Below are 14544 nucleotides of genomic sequence, written 5' to 3'. Positions count from 1 at the left end.
GACGTGCACAAATTGCACAAACATTTTTTGAATGCACCCTAAAAAACATGACAAAGGTCATGACGCACAGTATATGGTACATATTGCTGCCTATACATAGACTGCAGACTGGACCCCCATCTCTCACCCCTAGCTGGCAAAAAAAAAAAAAAGTTGACTGCATATATAAGATGCGTACCCCCCTTCCCACCTTATGTTATGTAGTTCCCTGTGGGATGGCATGGCGGCACATGCGCAGCTCAAAGCAATAAATGCACAGTGATACGATCGCAAAGCCAGCAGTCAGAGGCAAAGGAGATAATGGGCGTGATAAAATGATGCCCTCGCATGCGGCCCGGCTGACTAGCGGCTGACCGCACAGCAAACAGTTAGGTAGTTTTAGACTTGGGTGCGTGTGCAACTGTTCATCCGGGACAGCGACCACCAGCACGAACGAGCCGGCTAAATGGTGCACAATTCATGCCCCCGCCCTTCACACATTTCAGAGTTGCACACGGCGACATGGCTGCGCCGATCGTCTCGAGCCTTCCTTGCGCACACTCACGTATATGCTGGTGGTCTGGCACAGCAGAAAGCGCAAAATATGAGAGCAAAACTTTCTTTCAAGAGCGTTAGCTCTTATTCATCGCGTTTCTCAATTTCTTGAGGTTTGCTACCACCTCCGTTTGGCATGAAATTTTCTAAGTCCGAGGAATTCAAGATAGCGGCCCTCATAGTAAATCGATTGCTGATTGATAGGTGACGTCATTAGTATATAGAATTGGTTGACTGATTGGTGAGGTCACTGATTTTGCGATGTCATAGTTAACTGGTCATGTGACTATGTTTAATAGCTTATAACTCAGTAATTATTGGGGCCATAATGAAACAAATTAGATATTTGGAATCCTCTAGATGAGTAGAATACGTTGGATACCTATATTATCTAATAAAAAGAAAATTAGTTATGGCTAGGCTTAAATTTAATTGCTTATAAATAAACAATGACATCATGATCTAACGAACAGCATATTCGTAATGGGCTCGATGAGTAGAACATGTTTAATTAGGTTAATATTTAGTCATGGTTAGCCTTACCATGGCGGGCGTGGCGTCAGCACTTGGCAGCTCGCAAGACTGTAGACGCCCGCTTGCCGTGAGGTATGGAAAAGTAGCCTAATCATGTGGTAATACATCGCATGGACGATAGATTGCGCTACCAAACAACTAATGCTCATTACTTCGTCTTCCAGACGGTGGCGGCATAACTTTTTTTTGTTCTGGATAGAAAGTTGGGGGTGCACATAAATTATGTGCAAATTACACAAGTAAATACAGTATATGGGCATGTAGGCAGAAGCTAGGTGGAAAAGAGAAGGAAGTGGGAAGGGGTACGCATTGATTACGAAAGATGCGAAGAATGAAAAGACTTGGAATGAGTGTGCTGAGATGGGGTGAGTAGTAAAGCATTTTGATGGTGAAAGAAAGAGCAATGCCATGTCTTTGAATTGATGCGGAAAGAGGACTCCAGGCCACTGAAGGGACCCATTAACACTGTTGTGTCATATCCTTGAGGCGGAGCTTAAGTGCCCCCCATGTTCTTTCTTGTGGTAGGGCAGCATGTAACTTTTTATGTAAAGGTGCCTCAGGAAATTGAGAAATGGTTCTGTATCTTTGGGATGCAGGTACCTGTTGTCCCCACCACCTCGTACGCACAGTATTAATGACATAATGCCAATGATTGGGGCTCGGTTCTACACTCAGCTGGATGCAGCACAAATGCGGAGTGATGTCATTGAAAATGAGCTGGCAAAGGTAACTTTACATCTTGCTATTGTTGGTACACATTATTTTTTGATGCAAAGAGAAAATATTTAAGTTTTAGGGGCTTGTATGCTTGTGTTCTTGTACCTGTGGGCTTTCTCAACCCTCTGGAGATGACTATTATTAAGCCAGTTTTGGGAACATGAGTGGTGCCATTGCAATCGAGGGTGTGTCTGTGAAGTAGTTGGCCCCAACTACTACTACTTCTAGGGGCATTCTTGCCTTTTATTACATTTTGCACAGACTTTTACATGTGCATTTATGCTGCCTAAGAGCACACAAAATCACCGAAATTCAGAAAGTTTTGCACAGTTGTGGCCCTGTAGCCATTGTTTGTCTATGGCCACCACATCCTAAAACTGCAGTTTTTAAATTGGCAAATGAAGTTCGGATTGCACTCTTTGCTTATGTTTTTCATTTACAGGAAGTGGAAAATGGAAGGCTCTTCAGGCTGCTTGTGAAACTTGGCACAGTCAGTGAAAGACCAGAGTGAGACACAGCTTACTGTTTGCTCCTTTCCTTTTCCTATTTTTTCATTTACCTGTACAGTTTCACTTCTTAAAATTAAATGTCTTTTAAATACTGTAGACCACAATCTGCAGTTTGTTGATATGAAATGTTGACTGTGTGTGCCTGTTGAAGATTGCTGTTAGATGGAAACTAAAAACCAGCAACTTTAGAAGTTGGTTTTGAAATATGAAGTAAAACTGTTTCTCTTGAAAAGAGAGAGAGCTTGGGTAGGCTTGCTTGTTAGTGTGAAAGTGTGGTGCAGGTAGTACATATTTTAGCATTACCGTATAAACGCGTGTATGGGCTGCACCCTGTTTTCCCCAAGGAAATATTAAAAAAAAATAATAACCGTGTCAACTTTCCACGACCCATGCGGGAATAGCCTTCGAAATGCACGCACCATGGCCTCCGCGATCAGCTCCGGCTGTGAGCAACGGCGCGCTTAATCGCGGAGGCGACGCATGTGCGCAGGAGCTTCCAGGTGCCGCCCACAGATGGTGCCCGAGGTTGCGGCTTATCATCATCATCATTGTCAAATACTTCCTCCTCCGCGAGCTCTTGCTATCCATATCGGCATTAGTATCACCAGCTTGAGCTTTTCGTGGCTGTCAAAAGTGTCAAAGGAATGGTAGTTGTGGTAGCGTGTTCACCGTAGTTGTGGCCTTCGCGTGCTGCCGCCGAGCGTTGCAGTTTTAGCACGATGGGAAAGCACCTTAATAGCTACACAGCTGGGAGTTTGCTGTCGAACACGGCTGGGAGTTTGCTGTCGAACACGGCAAGCGTGTGGCGGTCAGGAAATTCGATGTGGCTGAGAAGTGCATCCGACGGTGGTGCAACCTAAGGAATGCATTGAGGAACACAAGCTGCAAAAAGCGCACTTTCCGAGGCAAGCCGTGCAAGTTTCCCGAAGTGGAAGAAGAGCTGCTCTGCTAAGTAATGGAAGCGTGGAACAACGATGACTCGTTGGCAGCGGACATGCTGCGTGACTTCTTGTGAGATGAGCGTTCACCAGAGCACAACATTAGCTCAGAGTCAGAATACTCCGCAAATGACGATTAAATGTAGAATAAATGCCGCTAATTTCCTGATTGGTGTGTTTTTATTTTTATTTTTTCGCACGTCGCATGTATGGGCCGTATCACGAAAATTGGCCCTCAAATCTGTAAAAAAATATGCGCCCCTTACACGTTTTTATACGGTAAACCCGGTGAGAGCAAAGGTTCTTAATAAGATGGTGTAAGATTTGAATAAAGAAAAAATAAACTGGCTGCTGATTAGAAAAAGTAAATTTTTAGAAGATTTCAAATTTCTGTACTTCCAGATTTTAAGCAGTGCAATGCATGATGGTACAGTATAACCCCTATATTGTAAAGTTGCTTGAGGCAGCAAAAAATCTTTACTAAATCAATGGCATGGCTCTGAGAATGCTGCCTGTTAATATGGCTACTTATTAAACACATTGTTGGTTTAGAAAAGAAACACCTATAAATACTTTTCATCTTGCTCTGGTCATCCAATTATGTGCTAATGATTTGTTTTCAGTTATCACATTTTATGTTATCACATTTTTGGTTTCGTCTAAGACTTGTGGGAAGTCCGTATTTTTACAGATATAATGTGGCCACGCTGTTCGCATCTATGTGAACACGAAATCTTTGCATAAACACGGCATAGTATTGCACAGCCTCGTTGTCATTTAGGAAGCAATGGTTAAGAAATGTGTGCTCTGCAATCAGGCGCTGCAAAACCTTCTACAAAGTGCCGCCACACCTCCACTTGTTGCTTCACGCTGCACCGTTTCAGTTTTTTTTTTCCCCTTACGTACTCCCCAGCGCTCATTCACTGCCATTTTTTTTCCTTTCTCAGCACTCCAGACCGCCTTCTTTCCATGTTCTTAGCCAACTTTACTTTTAGTTTTCGTGCGTGCTGCATGTTCTGCCTTATAGCCTCGAGGCCTTTGCAAAGTTGGCTTCTCCTCGCGGCTAACGAGCATGGTGGCCAAGCCATCTCGATGAGTGCCATTTTATTGTCATCCAGGATGTCCTACATAGCGCGCATGTCGCGTCATCGTCATTCCACAGGAAGTAGTCACCATATCTAAACCCTCTGCATTATAACCATTTTGTTATTAACCCTTCCTAGTGAAACGTTCCCCAACTGAGTGGCATTCCTATCAGCCCTCTTTTGGGCCTCCAAGCCCCTCATCAGGATAGGGCCTCATGATTTGGCTATAAACATTGATTTACAGCATTTTTTCTGCTTTGCTGTGTCTTAACCACAACTTATTTAGAGTGTGGTATTTCTCGAAGCACTCTGCTTGGTGGAGGCAAGGCTTCTCGCATGTCTTAAAATAAAACACCAGTTCCCTTCTGCCACCTTCTGTCTTTCGGTCACTGCAGACAGCAGCTAGTTTTCCATCATCACTGAGGTCCCTTCACTTTCTACTGAACTATTTGACAGCTTTCTGTAAAAACACAGCTGGTGGAATGGAAGCCATGCCATGATGTTATCGTGCCGTTTTAGGGCCTCCAAAACCTCGTGGTCAAAATACATTTCTGCATCAATATGATGCTGCCATTCCTCTTGATAAAAAAGAAATAGCTAATCTATGGGCTACAAGCATTCCCATCAGATGCCGCACCCTTTGACTATGGAAATTCAGGCAAAATGTGCAGGCAAAAGCTGATCGGGCGAGTTCTTTTCTGCTGTCAGGCAATGCCCGACACATTACTGGAAAGGGCTGAAGCTGTCGTACTTTAAACAAAAAGAAGAATGTACAGTTATTTATGGAAGGCAAAATGGGACTGCTCTTTCAGTTTACTTTATCCATGTTTTTTACTATAAGCAAGTTTACTGTAATGGGGTTCTTCTGTAGTGGCTTCAAGAAAATTGCTTTTTCACAGTTCCAATGGTCCCTTGCACTTTTAAGTTGCAGTTGCTTCTTAACTTTCACTTTAGACCCTTGGAAATTTCTTTTTCTTTTTTTGTGGGCCATCATAAAAAATAAATTCCTGGTTTGCATCAGCAGTTCTTGGTGCTGAAATGGGGTCTCTGCATTGTTCAGCTGGAAGTAGCTTCAACAAACTGAATGAGGCAAAAAAGAAGAAATTCCAGAATGGCCACACATGTTAGCTCATTGTTCAGCAGTGTGGTACCTTAGAACCCAGGCTTTCACTACTGCTGCTGGTGGTGCAGATATTGGAAGCTTGGTAATTCTGTGTTTGCCAGCTGCCCAGGTTCCCAAAAAGTCTCGTTTTTATTCTTATTAAAAACTTTTCAGCATTTTAGTTAGTTTCAGAAAGTAGCTGTGAATAAGACATTACTTATTTCATCAATCCTTTTGAAGCTGCTCCTGTAGAAAGTGTTTGGAATTGGCTCTTTTTGCCGCTTGCATTCTCCATGCACAGGGCTCTCTCTCATGCTGTAAAATGTGATCCATCTCCTACTCTGACTTAGTGCAAACAGTGTTGGCAGTTTTGAAGTGAAAGCTTCACCACACTATGTTTTCAAGATGGCAGCGTCAGTGCAGTCACTTAACAGCGGTCACGTGGCAGGTCGTGTGACCTACTGCCGTCATCACAATCTGCCCACCATGGCAGGTGGCAACTGCCCCATCGGGCATTACGTCGCCACTCTGCTGACAATCTGTTTGGCAGTGTATCTGGTGTTTGTGAATGTAGCCATGCAAAGGAAGCTTTCACTTCTCACCAGGGTTAACCAGAGTTTAAACCACAGCTAAAATTTCTTTTTTTTTAAAGAAATGTTACGATTATCAGACAGTTACTTCAGTGTACAGTACTGTGAGGGGTTAAGTGTGCATTATTAATAAGAATAACAGTTATTATGGATTTATATTGTGCTACTGTGGCCCTTGTGGTTTCGCTTTGCTGATGGCATTTAAAAAACATGGCAGGCTATGTCTTACATGCTTTACAAGCAGTGTTGTCAGAAGCAGGGCTGGCATGTTGTGTTTAATTCACACCCTTGCCAGTTGTTCATAAGACGAGTACTGAGCGGGATGGCACTGTCTGTTTTAATGAACTGTGCAGATTGACACCCACGTGATTTGAATGAGGAATCGAGTTACGCTGAATTGAGCTCAACTTATTGATTGTTCCCAAGAACTCACGTCCTGAGCAGGCTCATTTAGGACCTTAGGTCAAGGGGCAGTTGGAGTCTACTCTTTATAGTATAATTATAAAGGGGCAGAGAATTTGTTCAAATTATGTAGAGATCGTATTTACGGGAGCCTGTCTTTAATACACTTCTTACTGGCAAAACCAAGGCCTCCCGCCTTGGTCCTGCCAGAGGTTCGAATTAGAGTCCACTATCGGTCTGTTATGTAAAATTCTATATGGTAGTAGTTGTACGCTTACTGACATATGTGTTGCACATCCCGTTTCTGAATCAACTGAAGTGAATTGAAGGTTCAACTTACAGCTGACGTGAGGTGATTTTATTGCAGATTTCATTTGGACACGTCGTGGTCCGAAACTGGGGACCGGTATATGCTGAAGCTGTTTAGAGATTACCTGTTTCATCAAGTAACGAAGGATAACAGGCCTTGGATTGACATGGCTCACGTGGTGCAGGCATTGAATAAGGTATGTGCCTTCCCTTGCTGGAATTGTTGCCTTCGCATGAATCTGAAAACAATTTTGGGCGTATTTTTTTTAAGTGCTTCGGGGATCTGGGAGAAAGATATCCCCCCCCGCCCCCCCCAAAATCTGCCTCTGGCTTTTGAACATTTTGAGTTTTCAACTGCCTTACATTCTTTAGAGCAGGGGCTCTTATGGCGAATTTCAGTGGTCAGTCTGGAGCAGCTTTTCTTGCCCTGCGGCAATGGAATGCGGGTTCCACTGGTTAATCTGGATCGGGCTCATGGGTTCCATTTGTCATTTCAGTGCAGCTCACTCTGCGGCAGAGTGATCTCTTGGTCTGCCTAGGCGAGGCAAATTTAGCTGGAACTCTGAAAGTGTGGTGCCATCACTTCTGGAATGGCCAGCCGGACTTGCCCTTTTTTAGCATGGTGTAAGGCATCGCTGAATAACCCTGTTTGTTTGTTTGCATTTCTGACTGTGACGTCATGCGTTGTTGGTTTGGGAAGTTGCGCTTCTTGCCTTGATTAATTTAAATACCAGTTGAAAAACCTTGTGTGTCCTGAAAGAGGTTTAATATTAGCATATGTATTGCATCGCCCCACACACTGATAAAAATTGCCAGCTACACTGATGCCACAATTCATAACAGTGCAGAAAAAGAAGTACGCATGAATATATGGGCCATGTATATACTCATTCCTGGTGTTTAGCCTTGGTTGCCTTTGGCAATAGGGTGTGACAAAATGCAGTGCACGTTATGACTGAATTGTGCTGTCGTGAAGTACTGTGGAAAATGAAAATGCCAGGCAGAACTTCTGGAATCGCTTGCGCATGAAAGCTGCTATTGGGCTCCCTGCTTGAGCATGTTTGTTTCACTGGACAATCAGGATTGGGGTGCTCTGTGGCGGATTTTGTTGCCCTGGCATGGATTCAGCACGGTTCCATTCCAGTTCCATTCTCTTTCTGCCTAGCGTGCATGCAGACGCATGGCCCCTCAAAAAATGCCCAGATTCAATTAATAATTAGTGGCTGTGCAGTGAAACAGTGTGCAGTTATCAGTTAGTATGCTTTGTCCCTAAATAAAGCATGTAAAAGGAAATGTGAGGGTTAAGACATGCATGGATTTTGTTGCTTGGGGAACCCAAAAGGACAGCAAAGAATACTTGTGTTCATTCAGGTGCCATTTTTGGGAACCTTTGCCATAAGAGTTTCCTCTCTTTGTTGAAACAATTTTTTTTTTTTTGCAGAATATTGATTGAAACTATTTTAAAACCGCAACACCCAAACTGAAACTGAAACTTGGCTGCATGGCTGGCGGCAGTGCTTTTGTCATATGTTTGATGCAGCGATGGCGTCACAAGCTTTGCTAGGAACTCTCTTGCAGATGCATTGAATAGCTGAGATAGCAGCTGCAAACGATGACCGTTTATGTAATCCTTTTAAGTGATTGAGTAAGAGCCTAAAAAAAATGGTGCAGCATACAGGGAGCGGGTGATGTTTTCGATGTCGCGAATAGTGTTGCCTGTAGATAGAGAGATAAAGAGGAGGAGAGAAAGGCAGCGATGTTAACCAGAAAGGGGTTCCGATTGGCTACCCTGCACTGGGGAAGAGGAATTAGGGGACTAAAAGGGAGGAAGAGAGAAGGGGAAAAAGGCATAACACACACACACGCACAACGCTGTCACAATTTGTCACTCAATCCAGTCGCTCTCAAGTAGGCAAAGAGTAGAAATTACCTGTAGAAATCGGCTGAACTGAGGTAACGAAGTAAACGTCTTAACAATTGGATGTGTGCAAAAATGAAATGCTACACAGCCGCCAATCTTGGCAGGAATAACAATTGGGGCAGAAAGTAGAACCTGTAGTAAAATGTTTCATTGAAATATGTCAACTGCTGAAAAAGCGTGGTGTTCCTGCACTGCACTGCATTTTGTTTGCCTTTTATCTGCTCGCAGCTGGCACATTTTGAATATGCTCAGGCCTATTCATGACATAAAGGGATGTTGCATGAACTGTGCCCATCTTTGTAGACTCATGAGCATACTCGGTGCAACATATATGAAGAAAAGCGGAAAAGCCACTTGTCACAGGTGCTTTTGTAGAGGTCGTCATTGAAAAGCCGTTATATATCATAGTGTTTCAATGCACTTCGGGGCTCTCCATGCATTGCGCCCTTTCTGGAGGCAAGGAAAGATAAAAAGATGCAAGAGTTTGTTTGCCTTTGCCTTACATTAGTTTGAAAATACGTTCTTGGGCTTTGCTTCACATGTGCAGCTTTTTCTTAGCCATCCATGCCCTTCAGGCGGGTCGTAGACTTCTCTTTTCTTTTTTTTAATCCTTCGTTCTGTCACTGACTGCCTCTGTGCCTGACAGGGCAGCCTGGGTGATGCTGGTTTGCTTGCAGGCTTCAGTAGAATGCTGAACACTTGTGATAGCTTCCGCAGCAAAGTTCTGTTTTTTGTTTTTCTTTTACTCTTTTTTTTCTTCTTTTCACCTTTCTTGCGCTGCCAAAGCTGGACGCTGGTGTGCCCGAGAAAATCTGCCTCATGTCGCGAGACGAACAAAACATCCTCGTTGTCAGCTACGCTGAGTTGAAGCAGTGCCTCGAGTCTTCATTCAGCGAGTTGCTGTCTGCCACTTCGTCGGTGCCACCTTCCACATCGCTTCCTCCGCCTTCAGCCAATCAGCATGCTCGGTGACCTATCAGATTGCTGTCCTTCCCTCGCCCCCTTGTTTACTGCTGCCTCAAAATTCATAAGCACTATATTACATTGGGTTTAGTGTCATGCTGCTGGCGTAGTGTTGTACGTGGTCATCGGAGGTTCCTGGGACAGCCTCCCGAGTGGCTCTTGCCATGTGAACAATGCTAGTGCCGCTTTGTGTTGACGCAACAATTTTGCTTTGGTCATCTACGTGACAGGTTGTTGGTTTTTTTTTTGTCTGTACTGGAAATTCTGTGAATGGCTAATACGTTTCTTCTGGTCTCCTTTCTAAGTCTTGACAAATGGTGGCGGTAGTTTGCTTTGTGTATATTTGCACTATGTAAGGCCATTGAAGAACGTGTTCTCTGTTCTTTCATTTTCGGTTTTTAGTAACCTAAGGATTTATTCACTTGTGCTTGTTGACCTTATACAGTTTTGTTATGTTCAGCGTTTTAGTAAGTGTAGTCAAAGGACTTAGTTACGCAGACCCCTGCGCACAGTCTTGATTTTTTTTTTTGTTCTGTATTGGAGATATTTCTGAACCCTCCTCCTTGCTTGGCTTTACCTTCCATTGCTCCTTTTCATGTGCTTTGCCTTGTACTTAAGTTGTGATAATTTTTGCACACAGTGTCGGCTGTAAACTTAACGCTGTAGTAGTCCATGAATGTAGTGTGGAAAACTTCAGTGTTAAGTGTAGTGGACTTTCTTTTATTAATGTTATTAACTGAGCCATTTCTTTTCACGTGGCACTATAATTGTTAACTTCATATTTACTTCTGAGGTGCTGGGAGGACCATCAAGTGCATTGGCATGCGTAAATGTAAACTGCTGCTTCCTCTGCTGTTAAAATTCTTGGAGCCAGAAGACAAACGCAGAAGTTCGTTGAACACTTTTTTTGTTGTTGTTGCTTATTGAGGCAGTAACCTCCAGCAGAAGCTATTGCAAAAAATGTGCTCCCCTTATTGCTGTCTGCCTGTGGTGGCCAACGTATGAATCCTGCCACTGCTTTCTTAAGTGACTTGCTGTGCACATGTGCTGTTTGCAGGGTTCATTGCCGGTTAGCTAGCATTATTCGCTGCGGTCTGCCGCAGGTGTTTCTTTGCTGCTTCCTTTTGTACTATGTTTGTTCTTTGTGACGCAATGCATTGTGTGCGTCGCACTTCTGAGAACACAAGACTTTGCTGCTACTGCTGCAAGTCTTGCCACTTGGGCACTTGGTGTTGTAACACACAGGGTTGTATATCCTCTATATATGTCTGAACTTTGACTGCCCTCCAGCCATGAAGTTCGTGCCGTTACATGTCAGCAGCTACAGTTCATCTGTTGACAGTGGACCGTTGGATCCGTTGAAAAGGATTTATTTTAAGCATACAAGGCATTTATTTTTTTAAATGTGCTACTGCAGAAGAAAGGGTACCTGAGGCCCTGTGAATACAAAGCTGGACAAAAGGTTTAAAGACATGTTTTATCGTTTGTTTTTATGGATGTTCTCATGTCTTGAAGACCTCCTTTCTTTTGTTGCAATAAATGTAGTAAAGTTGGTTTCCTGAGCAGTCCGAATGAATTTTCGTTGATGTCAAGGGTAGTTGTGTAACATTGCTCATGTGAATATAGTATGGACTTTTATGGCAGAGGCAAGTTACAGCTGCAGGCCATCAATCATTTTTATTCACTTCGTTGATTGAGGTTATTGTGCTCAGCAAATTGAATTTAAAACGATTCACATTGAACTCTGCTCATGAGCATTGGACGAAGCAGTGGTGCGCACAAACCCTTGATCTGTTATTGTGTTAAAGAGTGGAATTGCTTACACTGGTCTTAATAGCAGCACAGTTGCAAACAGAGATATGTGCACCTGCAGATGCTTGTCTGGCCGGTTTTCACGGCATTGTTGGGTGATATTTAGTAGTAATAAGAATCTTACCTTACCCTGGTTTTTACCAGCCCGCACCTGTGTTGGTTGCTGGAAATAATGTAGTGTACTACAAGTCGTGCTAAGTGCCATGGAGTGTAATTGGCATTATTCAGTGTTCCAAAGTGGTCTGTGTACTTGGGAATTAATGTGACACACACTTGTGCAAAAAGAATTTTGTCTATCTGCTTGTGTAGGCAGCAAATTAAGCATGTTGTACTTGAAATCTGTTGCCCTTATTAATGCCAAAGTAGCGAGTGTTCACAGTTCTTCAGCAGTTACTTAACACTCTTCTTTTCTTTCATTCCATGTTCACATAGCTCCCTGTGCTACTGCCTACTGCTTTGTTTTGGTAGGCCTTCCTATGTGATCATGGTTCTGCATCTTGCCCTTATTAGCCAGGCACTTTGGTTGCTAACTTTGTGGCTCCCACAGGCCCTGTCGGAACATCTTGGTACCTTATAGTTTAAATGTTTGCCTGTAAATATGACTGTACATATATATACGGCGCACACAGACACACAATACCTTTTGTATGCCTTTATATGCATATATACTTATGGAGCCAAACTCAGATATTGTGGTACTCACATTATTGGACTCGGTGGGGATCACTGTCATTAATCTCATTTGTAATGCATGCATTTATGTGCGAAGGGGATTGGTATGGTTGTGCAGTGCTTGCTGGCATCATGTACATAACTCACGTATGTATATGTACATATAAAGGTATGGCATGACATACAAACATATATACATACATACTTGGATGAGAGGAGTGTTAGGGATGTTGTTGTAGATTTCAAATAAATAATTGGTGCAGCAGCCTGATGCTGTTTCCTGCCATTAGGGAAGCCTTTTAATATGGTTTTTTACACATATCCCTGTGTTCCATCTAAGGAAGTTGCTCTTGAAGCATGGTATCATAAAGCTCCATATAGTTGCAGTGGTTTGTTACTGTCATTGAGTTCAATTCCATGATGGAAAGCCAAGTAGAAAGAAAACTTCAGTCACATAATCTGTAGCATTTCTTGCTGTGATCTGTTTGTACTTGATGCAAGCTAGAGCAAGCAGTCTTAAAACTTCCCTTCTGTGCAGTAGACTAAGTGTGGGTGTCTATTTTGACAGCATCTAGCATTGGTAGTTGACATAAGTGTGATGGCGAATTTGTTAAGCTGAGATTATGATGTGTGCTTTCATTCATTCTGCTTGGAGCCAAATTTTTGCATTACATTGAACAGTCATGATAGAATATTCTGGAATGCTTTGGCATAGCTGTTTCTTGCTGCTGGGCAAAATGCATGTGTTAGCATATCTTAAGTGGAGCGCAGCCTCTACTGCACATTCCATTCGAGGTCCTTACTTGTTGGAGATGCTGCCTGTAATGGTTCAATTACAGTTCTGAACATCACAATCGAGCGCCTTTTCTCGACTTATCCAAAGGCTGATCTGGTGCTTACTTAAGGTGAATCCTCAGTTATTCTTTGCACCCAATGAAGCCTCAAGAGCTCCATTTGGCGCATGGGAGTAAAAAAAAAAACAAAACGATTGCTTTAAAAGTACAAATATGGTGTGTCATTTTAGCTGAAAGTTTGGTTGTGTTGGATGAATCCTTCAGTGACTTGTGTGTTAATAAGCATGGAATTCGGTGTTGCTGGGAAAAATGCAAGTCTTGTTAGTGCATGAGTGCACTGAAATCGTTTTGATGAGTGCACCTTTGTGCAATGGTGGTATTTTCTGGACAGTGGCTGCCATCAGTAGTACAAGTTGGCATGTTGTGTTGGAAATGTATGTGATTCGCTGAAATGAATATGAGCATCCCTTCTTTAAATTTCAACAAACAGCACAATGGCAAAGCAACACTTGGTATAGTGGTTACAAAGAAGGGTACAAGGAAGCGATGAGTTCTGTTTTAGGTGTGTGTCTCTACAAATGTAAATAAGTGGTGATTTTTTGTACAGTTCCTGTAAGAGCTATTTTTATTGGAAAATAAAGGTTAAAAACCCGTACGTGTCTTTTTGACTAATTGTGCTTATGAATTGTAGCTTCGTTGGTACTGATGGCAACGTTCGTCAAGCGATTTTCACAGCTGCAGTAGAATTGTTGCTTGTGGGCTAGATGGAATTTCGCGGTGTGCAGTTGAGGTTGTGGATGGTTATCAGAGCATGAAATTAAGAGAGAGAATGAAAACACGCCTTGCATTGTCGAAACTTTGCCAGAGGCCACCTCAGTTGAAGTCATTCGTTGGGAAGCTTGTCCATACATGTGGCAACCCAACTAGCGCCAAAACTTTAGAAGATGGTTACTTTTTTGCTTTGTCAAAAATTTTGGTTCAGCACTGTTCATGTCCTTTTTGTAGCGTTTGTGAAATGTTACAAAGACACATTGGGATAATAATTGCTGATTTTAATTAATGTCTAAAGGACACTACGGTGGAGCAATTGCCGGCAGAACATTTGCAAGGCTAATCCCACCAGTAGCAAACAACCTCAACCCCTCAACCTTAGCTAAACAGTTCAACATTTATGCAACTTTCGGTAAAATGGTAATGTAAGGATGTGATTCCTGACCTGCCATTTGTGATATTAGCAACTTTAATCACTTGTTCAACTCTTGGTGCTTGAAAAACACCCCTCAAACGAGAAATTTTATAATTTCTGAAATGCATGGTTCAAATGGGACCGCCCTTTCATGAGCGACATAGTCTAGAGTTTGACGGAATACCATCTGGCGAGGAGCGAAACGTTGCAGAAATAAAGATATACTCTTCAAAATTTCTGAATAAAGGAAGCACGACGTTTCGGTGCCCGTACGGATCCCTTGATAACATAGAGAGCCGCATAGAACGACGGTGGCTTAAGTATGGTTAAAATTGCGCAGTGTCCAATTGTAGATCTCTGGAAGATTTCTACATGTCCTGTTAAGAGCATGCTTTGTGTTATGTATATGAAAAGATTTGAAAAGAAGGCGCGATAAGTTTTCTTTGGCAATGACTGATGCATCGTCCCAATCGGTG

The 14544-nt window shown here is 42.8% G+C and overlaps 1 protein-coding gene across 5 annotated transcripts in view; it reads left to right on the top strand.

Annotated features, from left to right (window-relative positions):
• PAN3 (Poly(A) specific ribonuclease subunit PAN3) overlaps positions 1-14544 on the top strand; it is a 66483-nt gene that overhangs the window by 24284 nt on the left and 27655 nt on the right. For 3 of the 5 annotated variants that reach the window (XM_077662222.1, XM_077662225.1, XM_077662226.1), the window contains exons 13-16: positions 1665-1794; positions 2228-2292; positions 6779-6917; positions 9428-13537. In XM_077662222.1, the coding sequence (XP_077518348.1) occupies positions 1665-1794; positions 2228-2292; positions 6779-6917; positions 9428-9613 (520 nt within the window). In that variant the 3' untranslated portion in view covers positions 9614-13537. Of the gene's footprint in view, positions 1-1664; positions 1795-2227; positions 2293-6778; positions 6918-7217; positions 7391-9427; positions 13538-14544 lie in introns of those variants that run through there. The other 2 variants (XM_077662224.1, XM_077662223.1) reach the window with 2 other exon arrangements.

This window comes from Amblyomma americanum, chromosome 4 (assembly GCF_052857255.1).
Source record: "Amblyomma americanum isolate KBUSLIRL-KWMA chromosome 4, ASM5285725v1, whole genome shotgun sequence".
Taxonomy (NCBI): Eukaryota; Metazoa; Arthropoda; class Arachnida; order Ixodida; family Ixodidae; genus Amblyomma; species Amblyomma americanum.
This window is presented reverse-complemented; position numbering and strand designations above follow the sequence as displayed.